Consider the following 13,324-nt stretch of genomic DNA (forward strand, 5'->3'; position numbering starts at 1 on the left):
AAAACAGGAAAATACTTACAGAAACTCTGTGTTCTGACTCAAAAACCACAGATTCTCTGCTTGGTTTGTGCCAGTTACATTCCAGCCCCAGAAGAACCTAAACTACACACTCAGAGCCAGTACCCAAACCAATATTCCTGCTATCTAGAAGGAGAACCATTTTTATGACTGTCCGTGCTAAAGAGACTGGTTACAAACCCTAAGGTTTTAAAGGGGCATGTAGCTGCGTGGTTCACCTACAGAAGTGGTACATGGTGATAATATGATGTTATTCCATAGCTCTACACTAGACCAGAAAAGATTCCCAAAGGAGTTGTTCCTATGGCCCTGACTCACCAGTCCATACTCTCTTCTGAACTATCTGGATTATGTCATAGCAAAATACAATCAATGCACCTCTGATCAATGAACAGGGTGGTGACAGGTACTCTTAATTCACTGTTGTTAGTGAGTATTGACAAGCCTGTAATGATCACACTGCAGTGTGTCATTCATGCTGGGGGCATTAGCATTCTTTAAAGGTCAAAAAACAAATCCTTCTAGAAGACAGAATTCCATAGAGTTAATGGAAAGTGTAGGCCTTGCGAAGGCGAGATGTATGGCTCTGCATAACCGGGATTATCAGAGCTGAAGCTGGTACAGCTGTTGGCATTACTGATGAGTTCATCAATCTGCAGGTGTACAAAGACACGTACACATGGCACAGATGAACACAACATGCAAAAGTGTCACAAGAAAATTTCCAGGCTTATGTGCACAGATCATGCCATTTCTAGAGGTCTGGTTAAAATACAGGCCTTGGATCCTGCAAGGGATCCACTGGACGAGCTGATCTCTCGAGGCATTTACCTGCACTCATTTCCAGACAAACTGATCAACTTGCACATTCAAGTTTTCAGAATTAAAAATTTTTCATTTACTTTTCAAAATTACGCTATTTTGTTTTCGCACATAAAAAGATGTGGCACATAAACACTGCCCACTGGTGAGAAGTGGGGAGCAGAGGCTCTCCATTTTCAAGAATCAGGGAAGGGTCACAATAAGAATCAAAGAAACAAGCTGGGATCGCAGAAACCACATAAACCGGCCACAAAATGATACTTACTTTGTGAGACTCTTACTAGCTCAGTCACACTGAAAACACCTGATGTGACAAAACTGTCCTGGAAGCCCAAATGTCCTACAAAACAAACAGACGGAGAGAACTGCGATTAGCTTTAAGCATTTAATGACAGTATTCTCAAATAGTTTACTTTCATTTAGACTTAAAATGTGACATCTAATTTCCCACTTAGCAGTAATTATTGTTTATGTAGGTGGGTAACTAGTCATACAGCTATGTAGGCTGCTTTGTGGTTTCTATCTAGAGGTTAGGAAACCTAACATGACACATCAGCAGGGAGATTTTTACATGTTAAAGCATCTCAACAGGAAATCTGAAACAAAAGAAGACTATTTTAATAAACGGTTACCTTGGATGACCCCTAATGACTTCACAATTGAAATGAAAATACTGTACCTAGGAAACAGACAGGACAGCTAAGTTCCATAATCGTTTTAAACATTATTCTCTAAAGAAACATCTGATCAGGATTATCTACCCATTCGTTCAAACAAAACAAGATTTAAAGATGTACTCTTCATTTTCTAAGGTTACACCAGGGAAATCTTAAAATAGCAGCTGGTTAAAAAAAAAATAAATTAATGTCTTTCTCATTTAAAAAAAATCCTAACATTTAAAACTAGCTTTCAAAAAGAAATACAAGTAACTGCATAAGAAAAGTATTAACTTTGAGTTTTGGACTGTCTTTAGGAACCAGGGTGCTCTCTTCCACGTTCGTCTCCCTTGTGCAAGGAATGGCTCTACGCTTGGTATCAAAATGTTATTACACTTTACATAACACTATTTTCCTTCTTCTCTACAAATGTGCCTGCCACGAAATGTTCATTTAATTTTCACGGGTGTGATCAATGACAAAAGGCACAGCTTTTGGGCTGTGGCCGGTGGGAGTGTGCGGAGTGGGACGGACACGGACTTCAACTCCAGGTCTGCAGTTCAGACTGACCTCCTGCTTTTGAAATCAGGGTCAAAGGAGAAATCTCGGGATAAAGAGATTATTAAAAGAACTGTAAAGTCCTACTTGTCCACGGGATAAGTGGCATATACCTTTTTAGGTTGTCCTACTTAGAGTCACTGATTCCGGCGCACGCACACATATATTATTGAATGTTTTGCAGAGGCACCATCTGCTCCACTGTTAATTGTTTGCCAGATTCAGTATGATTTCCCTGCAATCAGTATACTCCACGGTGCACCGCGCTCATCACAGCAATATCTTCCTATAATGACCAGAGCAACAGGACTAATGAGAGCTGCATAGTTGTTCTCCTGTCTTTCTTTTGGGGTTCTTTAAAAAAATGAACATATTCCACTGTAATTTCTACCCGCAGAATGGGAAATAAAATAAATGCACTGCATGTGCAGAACTACCACGGGTGGCATGTCAGGGCAAGGTTTGGGAGAGATCTGGAGGGACGTCAGCCCTTCTCCTCCAGCCAAGATCTCAGCGAATTCTGTTCCTGCACAGAAGAACCTCCCGGTTTCTGTGAGGATCCCACAGTGCCAGATGAACGCAGTCGCTAAGCTAACAACAGACTCGAGACAAGTTTCTGCATCAGGCATGTTTTTATACTTCGGCAATAATGATGAGTTTTCAAACTGTGTATATGTATATCTTTGGGCATCCTTGTGTATGTGTGTATACATATGTATTATGTACACAAACATATAAATATACACAAATCTGTCATGCTCCAGCTGTAGATAAATGTACTATAAAATATTGAAATTGATGCTGAAATTCAACACAAACAAATTCCTCAATCTGCAAACAAGGTTTTTATTTACACCAAGAGAATAAATTTTTCTCTACTTCAAATGAAAAAATGTTCTTACAAGCTTTTATTTTTCCTTACTTTCAACTTAGGAGTAGCTCTCACATAATTGCAAACGCTTTTGCCTGATTTGCTTTGTATTTCACCATAATGAAGGTGATGACTACATCATTCTGCTTTTTAGAAATGGTTGCTGGCCATACGCAACGTTTGTTCATCGACAGTTTCCCGAGTATTTTTAATATGAAGATCTACTTTTCATATGCTGCAGCAGACCTGCCTATTGAATTAAATGATCTGTGAATTAAAAATAATTCTCTTAGGTCTTCACTGAAACCACTCATGTGCCTAAAATTAAGCATATGCTTAAGTGCCTTGCTGGACCCGGGCCAGGCCGCTTACAACTCCGCAGAGCCCTTGGTAGGGAAGCCAGTCTCTGCTATATAACTTCTCACACTGTGCTCATCACGGCAGCATCTGAGCAACTTCCAGAAGTACAGCCAGCAACGCTACCAACATCTGTCACGTGTGGGTTCTGCAGCCAGCACCGCACCGGCTCTGCTCCGGTGTCCAGTTCCACCTGCATTCCCCAGGCAGGTGCCTATCGCACGAGGAGTGAAGGTGAAATTCAAATATGGAAATAAAAATTATAATGAAAAAAAAAAAAAAGGCACCCCCTCCCTCCCCTCCCCAAACAAAAACCAAAACAAATCACGGCTATAGTAGGACAACTGGCTGATTTTTTAAGGGAAAGGCCAGAGCCCTCTGTAATCATCCCATAAGAACACAACTGTAGCACAGCTAACCACGTTACCTTAACCTAGCCAACACAGGTGAAACCAGAAATGAAAACACTACCAAATGGTTTTAAACACATTCTAGCTCTCATCATTTTGCAGGGCATGAGAAAAGTTGAATAATTAAGAAGTAAAATTATATATATATGAACAAAAAATAAAAGTTGAATAAGTTAGCTTGGGCCTGCTAACTTAATTATTCTTATTTTGCTGGGTATACTTGAAATGTCCACTTCAGTAGGAACATTTCTTATGCGTGTACATGTAATAGTAATCATTAAACAACAGCATGCAACCAGAGTGATTAGATTTTCATCCTTCAGTACTGAAAATAAACATTTCACAAATGTAAGGTTAATTTCACAATTCTCCCAGTTTGTTATTTACTTAAAAACATTAGGAAATCAGGGGCTCATCTCGCCAATCATTAGTAATATCTTGATACCCACAAAAGCAATGCCCTTGGCTTAGAGCTGTATCCTGAACTCATTTCCATGCCCGGTTGGTCTGTAAATTCGAACTCCATGAAAGTTTAAAGGTTTGCCTGGCTGGTTCAGATTGCAAAATCCAGGCCTAATGCTGTAGCTTTTACTGAGCTGCACTTACAGCGCAACACGAAAATGTGAGAAACAGGACGAAGAAGCTAAACATGTAAAAGAAGAATGACTAGGAAATAACAAGATTCACAAAATATGTAAAGTAAACATCTTGTGTCTATTAACAGGGGTCAAAATACGAAAATATATCAATTTGGCTTTTACACTTAATTCTGAATGAGGAAAAAAATAGGTAAAGTCAAGCAATTACATATGCAGATGTTAGCATTAATGAGCTCCTTTACTGAAAAGATCATTAAACATCTTGAAAGCTGGCAAGATTTACTTTTCATGCAGCACTTTACTGAAATAACGTGCACTGTGATACTTTTGCTAAATATCCCAAAGTTAGGACATTGAAATTACTGTCTCTGACCGGGTTATTTCTGCAGCTTTGTGCAACAGTCACATTCTGGTAGCAAAGCAGGTGTTTGAAATGAGGATGAGAGAATTTTTACTCACTTTATAAAAAACTAACAGAGCTCATTCACTGAATTTCTGGGTATAAATTAAGACACCTGGGTAGCCGAGGCAGGCCCTGACTCAGCAAAGCGGTTAGAGCACGTGCTTAATTTTAATCACACGCTTGACTAAAGCACATGCTCATTTGCCCTGCCAAATAAAGATGAGTTGACAAAGTTAAGCAGGTATTTAAATATATTGTTGAATCATTGCCTTCAGCCCAAGTCTGGGTCCAGCGAGGAGTTAGCTTATTGCACAAGACCTCACTTTGGCTCACGAGGATGATCGGTTTTCCCCGCAAGGGAGAAGAAACCTCAGGCTAATAAGACCAAATTGAATAAAGCAGATCAGGATACTACCTAATAAATAATAGGTCATTACACAATCCCACGTTTGGTACAATGTACAAGAACGATGCAATGCTGTCATAACAAGTACCATGTGAAAAACATCTTTCCATAACTTGATGAATGCTTTAATTGGGGAGAAAATTCATAATGTGATTTACATATTCTTCCTTTAGATCCCAGTAAAGAAGCCAGAAGAAAAGGCTTGAATTGCTGGACCCTAATTCTGATCTCAAAGAAGTTTTAAACAAGTCTTTCTACACTGATCAAATAGAGTTTCACCTAATTTTCTCCTAATTTACACTGGCAGAGGAGAAATCAGGATTAGGACTTGTTGTCTAATGCTATTTGTTTTGAATTATTAAGCAAACATTCCTATTTCAATGAGTAAACGTGTACAAAGGCAACTAACCTTCGTCCTAAAATCTAGTTTACAGGGAGAGTATTGTCTGCTTTCCCAATTAATGCTGTAAAAAGGAGTCTCAGACATTGAGCTACCAATCAAGAGCTTGTGTTGTAGCTTGAGAAAATCATGACTGATGCAATTACTTTTATGTAGAAAGTCTGAATATGGTCTATAGGTTAAAGTTCACTGGGTTGTTGTTCCTTAATTGAATATCAGAAGATGTTTTCAAGGTGCTCAAGTACTATTGTTATTTAATTAGCAGGCTTCCTCGTGTAACCCAACAGTATTATTTTTATTATAAAATAGTTAGATTGCACTATAAATATACGAGGTATTTTCTAATCAGAGATACAGCTGTTTTCCTGAAATCCAAGCTTAAATAACAACGGGAAGAAGTTACTCCTTTTAAGAGGATGAAGTCCAAATCTAGTTATTTCTCTTCCACAATGCATTGGAGCTTTGGAGAAGGGCTTTTTGGGAGACTTTGATTCCTTTTCAGTGTTCTGAAATTACACAAGTCCCCCAGACTAGCACTGAAGCCATTTCTAAAGCCTTTTTGATGTTCAGCATCTCACTATACATAGCCATCTTAAAACCTTAAAATAGTAATAATCAATTAGGGTCGCAAGCCTATTATCTTAACCAAATGCCTGCTTAAAAGAAAAGCCCTCTCTGCTCAAAGTGCAACTTGGTTCCTTCGGGTTTTATCCTCTGTCTAGATAATCCCATGTTTCACAAACAATGTGGAGCAATAATATTGATTAGAAAATTAATGTCTGTATCACACAGCACCTGCAGGCCTTGAGAGAGGGGATGTTATCAGAGGGAACCTGGATCACCCCGAGGACTCTCGAAAGATTTGCTATTCCACCCCTGCGCCGGGTGAGGAGGATGGGAGTGACAGAGCCCGTCCTAATCTGTGTTCTCCAGCCAAAAGGAAAGGACAGGATACGTGTGCTGTGGTGAAGCCTTTCAGAACTGGTCAAGGGTCTGGAGAACAAGTCATGTGAGGAATGGCTGAAGGATCTGCGAGGATTCAGCCTGGAGAACAGGAGCTGAGGGGAGACCTTCTGATCTCTGAACTGCCTGAAAAGGAGGTTGGAGCATGGAGGTGGTTGGTCTCTTGTCACAAGTAACAAGTGATAGGATGAGAGGAAGTTGCACCAGGAGGGGTTCAGATTGGATACTGGGAACAATGTCTTCATGGAAAAGGCTGTCAGGCATTGGAACAGGCTGCCCAGGGAAGTGGCTGAGTCGCCATTCCTGAAGGTGTTTAAAAGGCACGGAGATGAGGTTCTTAGGGACAGGGGTTAGAGGTGGACTTGGCAGTGTGAGGCTAACAGGCTCAATCTTAAAGTTCTTTTCCAACCAAAATGATCCTGCAACTCTATGATTCTATAACATTTACACTCCACTTAAGCAGAAGGTGAGTTTATTAAGCCTGGGCTGACCCAGCCACAACTGCATTCCCTCCAGCAGCACATCCCTCTGCAGACACAGGGTCCTGCTGTCAGTAGGGAGGAATGTGCACCTCACTTGTGGGAAGTGTCCACCTCCAGCACACATGTAGGTGACCAAGGCAGCACTCTAGGCTGGAACCAGCCCTGCCCAAGTTCTTGTACCTGCTCACCCTGCCTGGAGCAGCAGCATTGATGTTCACCAAGAGATGCTCGGTCACCATCCCACACTGGAAATGGAAAGCTAGATCCATGGGGCCAAAGCGCATGTGCTAACTTCACATCCAAAAAACCACATGGAGATTAAAGAGACCATCTATCCCAGCTGCAGTACTCTGTCCCAGACAGCACGAGGGAGCTGTACACAGGTCTGAATATCACATGTAGCTGTAACAAAATCTGCGTTTAGCAATAGACCCCAAATACCAATCCTCCAGAGCTGGCACAACAGCCTCATTTTAATTGCTTTGTGCAAAATGCATTCCTCAAATTCATAAATGATAAACCTTTAGTGGTAAATTATACCACATTTTTAGTTCATGGACTTTTTGTAGAAGAGTTAAGCAAGATATTATACATTAAATGTGATATAGAGACCTCCCTTGTTCCCTGACAAATGCTCTCACTTCTATTTCTGCTTGTTATTTCCAATTTATTTTTAATGCCACTGCAATAGCTCACCTTGGGCAAATTACATATTTTCTTATGAAATAACTGCTGGGCCACATGTCACATACGCTGTTATTCTCCCCGGTTCGCCTACCTGCTTTTGGCTGAGTTTTTTTTAAGAAGCACCAGAACTTTCTTTGTGGCCCATAGCAGGATGGATTAGACCGTCCAGCGCATGTCGTGCTAGTATAATAGAGGAACACTTTTAAGACTTTAAAGTCATGTAATACAATTCTAGGCTGGATCTTTCTTGTTAAAAAAAGTAGAATGGGAGTGATTGAAAGAAAAAAGGGCCAATATTTGACAACAGAAATCAGCATAACCTCCTAACAGTGGCAGTCATGGATGACTGCCCTTTGACCCGGGGAGATTATGTGGGATTTCAATGACAACAGCTGGAAGTGAGCATGTGAGAATAGAGAACACAGATCTGAGGCCTCCTACAAAAGACTGCACAATCCCTGCCCAGATCTGAGTGTTGATTAGAAATTGTTTCCTGGTCCTGACTTAATAGAGTGTGAAAATGAAAGTTTTGTTAACCCTTCACAATATGCAAAATCACCGGCAAATGGTTCGCCTTTTTGATTTTTAGCTAAAATGTCTGTATCTAGCAGACGGTGAAACTGTGAAACGCTGCTAGTTTTCATGGGGCACTTCTGCTCAGCCCCGTTTCCACACGGTTTATCCTCTTCGTGGCCACTGGGAATCAACATCTCAAGGCACAGGGAGAAAGGACTCTCAGGTCTTCACGAGGGAACCCACCCAGTCCACCATGACTGATGTTCTCCAAGGTGAACCAGAACAGAAATACCCATGTAATGTCTTCTACACGTCCGCTTCCATACACCATTTTAGAATCTCTAATAATAACAATGCCTAATTCTTATTTCAATATGTGTTGTGCTGAGCTCCAGAGTCTGGGTTGCATATTAAAGAATGTGGACCAGAGCAAATGTGGCATCGGGCTGGCTGTGCCACCACCAGCCTGATCCTGCTCGGATCCACAGCAGCTTCAGCTCTTGGGAGGTTCAGCTCATTTTGTATTTCAGTGCAGAGATAGTGTAATGAATGGTAACGATCATAGACGGGAATCAGTTGTGTCAGGCTTTGCTCAACTGGAGGGCGCAAGGATAGTCCCTTTCTCTTGAAGACAAAAGTCTTCTTGAAACATTGAAAGCCCTTCAGGTTCAGGTTAAGGACAATATCTAAGATGTTTGGCGTGGTTTTTCATTTCTGATTATTCCTAACATTGTAGGGTATTTTTCAGTACTCATGTGGGCGAGAAATCAGTTAAATACAGTTTTTTTGATTTAATGATAAAAATTAAGAATCTCCTTCTCTACCATATACAAAATTTGATAAATAAACTAACTGCGTTAATACCGATAGGGGCCTATAGCTTGAAAAACAACAGATGTCTTAAATTACCATATTTCTGTTTCAGGTCCTCAATCCAAAAAGCAAATATTAAAGAAAAGAAGAAAAATCATTATAAATGGTCATATTCATTTGGCAGCTTATAAAATAACGCACTCCTCAAAAGCCTTTCAAAGTAAACGAGATGAAATCTACCCTGGGATAATCATTCTGGAATATTTATGGCATCCAACAATAAAAAGAGTAATAAAAAGAAAAGCCCGCCTCCCTGAAAATAATAATATGAAGGAGTTATTTATCTTCATATTTTCATATCAACCCTGGTTACAAGCGCAGTGACAGCTGGGATCTCCAAGGTCTGTGGTGATATTGCCAGTTCGGCTTCACCGTTTGATGCATGATTCAATGTCCAAACGAGCCCGCAGAATCCACATGGTTTCCTTGAGCTTCCTGGGGATGTTGGTGGCACGAGGTGCTGCAGGGAACCCCCTGGGCTGCCAGAACCGGCACCCGCCCACCCTCACAGGCGAGCGATAAATACGGGTCAGGAGGGGGAGAATCGAGAAGGTGGGTCCTGTTGTCCCTGTTCCTCTCCCCCTTTGTAAAATGAAAGCCCCGATATCACAAACCAGGCATCACAATAACCTCCGGACGCCCAGAGAGCTGGAAAAACCTCCTAAAGAGAAAAATGTCAGGATAATTTCTTTTATGTCAGCATCATATTGCTGGTACAGCCTGAGAACATCGGTTTCTGTGACTCGTTTGTCTGGGGCAGATCACACACACACTCTGTCAACCCGCCTTGCTCCTCTTACTCCTCATGAAGTAGTGAAATTTTCCCTCCTGAATTTTGTGCAATGGCTTCGAGGAAGCTGCTGGTAGAACCGAGGGCTTGTAGGAGCCGGTGCCGGGGCTGCAGGCTGTAAACGTGACATGTAGCCACGTTCTGGTCTTCACACTGATGGAGCGTGGCTTGGTACACGCAGAGTTTACTTGGGTTTACACTGCTTCAAATTAGAATTTAGCTACAGTATCAATGCCATAAATATTAGAGCTGATGCTGTGTGAAGAACATCAGTGGGAAAATAAATGTAAGGGTATTTAAAACTGGTGTGGAATCCTTAGGTATTCAGACTAATCACGGACTGAAATAAGCACATTTGTTTCAAATCCTGTTTATAGCACTGCAGCCCCTCCCTCCTTTAAATCTTCCTCTTAACCATAGTGATGTTTATTGAATACCTGTCATTTCTCCAGCAGCATGTGCCAACAGCAGCTCACCAGTGCCAGGCTGCATGAAAACCCTTCTGTCTCCTATTCTCCAAGGGGCTCCCTTAGATCAACTACTCACCATACCCAATACACTGAAACCCATAAATTTGCAGATACTGCAGTCAAAATTCTTAACAGGAAAGTGCACCCATTTTGCCCAGCGTAGCATACTGAAATATCACATGGTGAGAAGCATTTCTCACCATGTGTAAACTGTCAATTTGATTTGAAATTAAAATTTTTGATTAACATGAGCATTTCTGAGCCTCCCGCTGGCAGCAGCCCTATTGCTGAAAAGTGACATGATTTGTGACACACAGGCTGTACAGACGCCCCATGCCAGCAATTGTTAAACCCATTTTCATTCTGCTTTAATACGGTATGACACTCAGGAAAATAATTTTAACATTTAGGAGAAAGAGGGTAAGGGCTTAAGGACTGAAGTCCTTTATGGGTGTAAAGCAGGATTAGAGCAGCATGAAAAAATGGCACGGAGGTCTCCCTGTCTCACAAGTCATGTCTCTTTTCAGCAACCGGGACCATCTGCAGGAGGCTAAGCAAGGTCCATGGTGAAGCACAAAGCCTCCTTTTAAATCCAGTTGATATTTCAAACACAGCATGAGGTACTTTCCACCTATGAACGCCGAGATGCTTGTGCACAGGGAAATGCTTGCAACTTCAATAATTAAACCCTCTTGTACGGGAGGTAGGATTTTCTGGTTTCCACAGTGGTCTGATATTTTTCCATGTTTATCGTTTCCCCAGAGGTATCAGCAGTCACCAGAGATACTAACATTTATACAGTGAATTACTTACGAAAGAGGAAAATTTTGTGACTATGAAGACTTTTAAGCCCAGGAATCTACCTCTTCATCAGCGTGGTGGGAAGATTTTTTTGTTATTTTAAACAGCCAGCAAGTGAACACAAGAAACGGGACACTTCTGGGGCGACAGATTTGAAGGCCACATTATACACACACGCAGAAGACAAAAGTTCAGTGGGGATTTTTACAAACGTAAGCCTGTGTCACTGCTGCAAGCTGCTGACTCAACTGTGTCACCTGCGTATTTCTCAGAGTGGATCATTTTTTTTCCAGTAACATCATGTTCTGAGGAAGTTTATCATGAAACAAGTATCACGAACAGTCATTCTGAGCAGCAGAACAGCTTTGATAAGTGTCGACACGCATCTGACTTTTCTTTTAGCTCCTAACACTATTCATCGCATTAAACACTCAGCTCTGCTGGACTCTCTGTTCCTAGTAAACACAGAGCGATTTCTAATTGCCATAAAACAGCCAGTTAAAAAATGTAGTGTTTTAAAAATAATTTTAGATGGTGGAATGAAATACCAGGATGATTCAGATGCCCTGGAAGTATTCAGTTTTGAACATAAAGCCGTGGGCCCATTTATGTTAATAACAGCGTTTGAGAATTCAATCTGCATGAAAAACATGGTCCTCAATAAAGCCATGATATATAGTTACTATAAGTATGTAGGTTCTTATAAGTCTTAGGTTTAAATAAGCGCTGTGTGTAAATATCTAGTTTTAATTAGTATATTGCCAAGAAACTATACAACTAGACTCAGTGATGCTGTATTTATTGTGGGATCTATAAAACCCTCCCTCGGCTGGTGGTAGCTGAGTGTGTCCACCAAGGTTCCTCTGCAGACTCCCAGGGAGGCTGAAGCCCTGTGGACGCAGAATTAGGGGGCTATAAAAAGAAGTGGGGTTTGTGTATTCAGAACATGTGGCAGAATGCTCTAGAAAAGCCTGGTGTACAGGAGAAGTTGGTGGGGCCAGGGTCGGGTGAAGGCAGGCAGCTTTCCTGTCCCGCTTTGCTGGGCGATATGGACACAAACCCTGGCGACTTTGCCAGCTGTTTCCCCTCATCCTCCCTTCTTGGTAGTCCTCTCTCTTCACACCAAGGCACTTTCAAAAGGCTGTGGCTGGACACCATGATAATGGAAGCTGTAGAAATATCTGCTGAAGATTAGATAGTGTAAATGCGACGTGAGAATCAGGATGCTGGGCATGGAAGCTGCATCACGAGGATCACCCAGCTTCACTTTTCCCCTTAGGCTTTCCCTTCAGGGTTGCATCTTACACCTCCTCTGCTGACACCACCAGTGAGCAAACTTTAATTCACAATAAACCCCAAGCAAATCATGTTACTCTATTTACCTACTGCCCTTTACATCGTATCACCTGGACTTTTCTCCCCAGAGGTTGTTACTTCGCTATTCTTCGTACAGAACAACCATCTCCTAACTTCCATGACTTCCATCCCAGGTAGGCTGACTTTCACTAGGTTTACATGTCAGTTATCTCCTTGTGGCTGGGGCGGGAAGAGACTTTCCACTAGTCACGGCTTGACAACACACGTTCAGCCTGCCCTTGACTGTTCACATTACCAGGCTCATGAAATCCAGTTGGGCCACCCTGAGACAACCCTGCATGGAAGACGGGGGGAAACTCACAAGGTTTCCTCCAGTAGCACTCGAGCTGTCTCACCCTGAGCAGCAGGGTACCAAGGTATTGTCTTTAGAATAAAGCTGTGAAATACTGGTGGTAGAGAAGACAGAAAAGCGTGGGTCTGGAAGCACAGAAATGCTTGTCTGGGGACATGTCAAGCTTGCACAAGACCTAGAGCACAAAACTTGATGCTTATGGATGCAGATTAGGCCACTGTAGGCAAACAAAATGTCCCCAACAAGTCCGGGCTTACAACTTCTGTCCAGACAGCGGTGACACCAAGTCACGTCATCCTCTCCGTCGAGGCACTGCACACCAAGGGTTGGGAACCGCAGGGGTTGTCCTCATGGCCTGCTAGCAGAGACCAAACTGGCTCCACCGAGCACAGAACCTCCGGATGACCAACAAGGTTTGCACCAACCTAACCTGAGTTATGTAGGACATCTCCAGAGAAGATGGAGACAGCGGTGGAGAACCCACAGTGTATTAGTGGGTAATTCCTCCAGCTAAGTCCCCAACTAGGAGCAGAAGTCCAGTGGGAAGAGACTGTGGAGCCCAGCAGCAGAGCT

At 42.0% G+C, this 13,324-nt stretch overlaps 1 protein-coding gene across 19 annotated transcripts in view; it reads right to left on the reverse strand.

Annotated features, from left to right (window-relative positions):
* The window catches only part of NFIA (nuclear factor I A), a 349,358-nt gene that overhangs the window by 88,955 nt on the left and 247,079 nt on the right, over positions 1 to 13,324 (reverse strand). For all 19 annotated transcript variants that reach the window (XM_071810108.1, XM_071810112.1, XM_071810107.1 and 16 more), the window contains one exon: positions 1,106 to 1,180. In XM_071810108.1, the coding sequence (XP_071666209.1) occupies positions 1,106 to 1,180 (75 nt within the window). The remainder of the gene's footprint in view (positions 1 to 1,105; positions 1,181 to 13,324) is intronic.

Source organism: Patagioenas fasciata, chromosome 6, assembly GCF_037038585.1.
Source record: "Patagioenas fasciata isolate bPatFas1 chromosome 6, bPatFas1.hap1, whole genome shotgun sequence".
NCBI lineage: Eukaryota > Metazoa > Chordata > Aves > Columbiformes > Columbidae > Patagioenas > Patagioenas fasciata.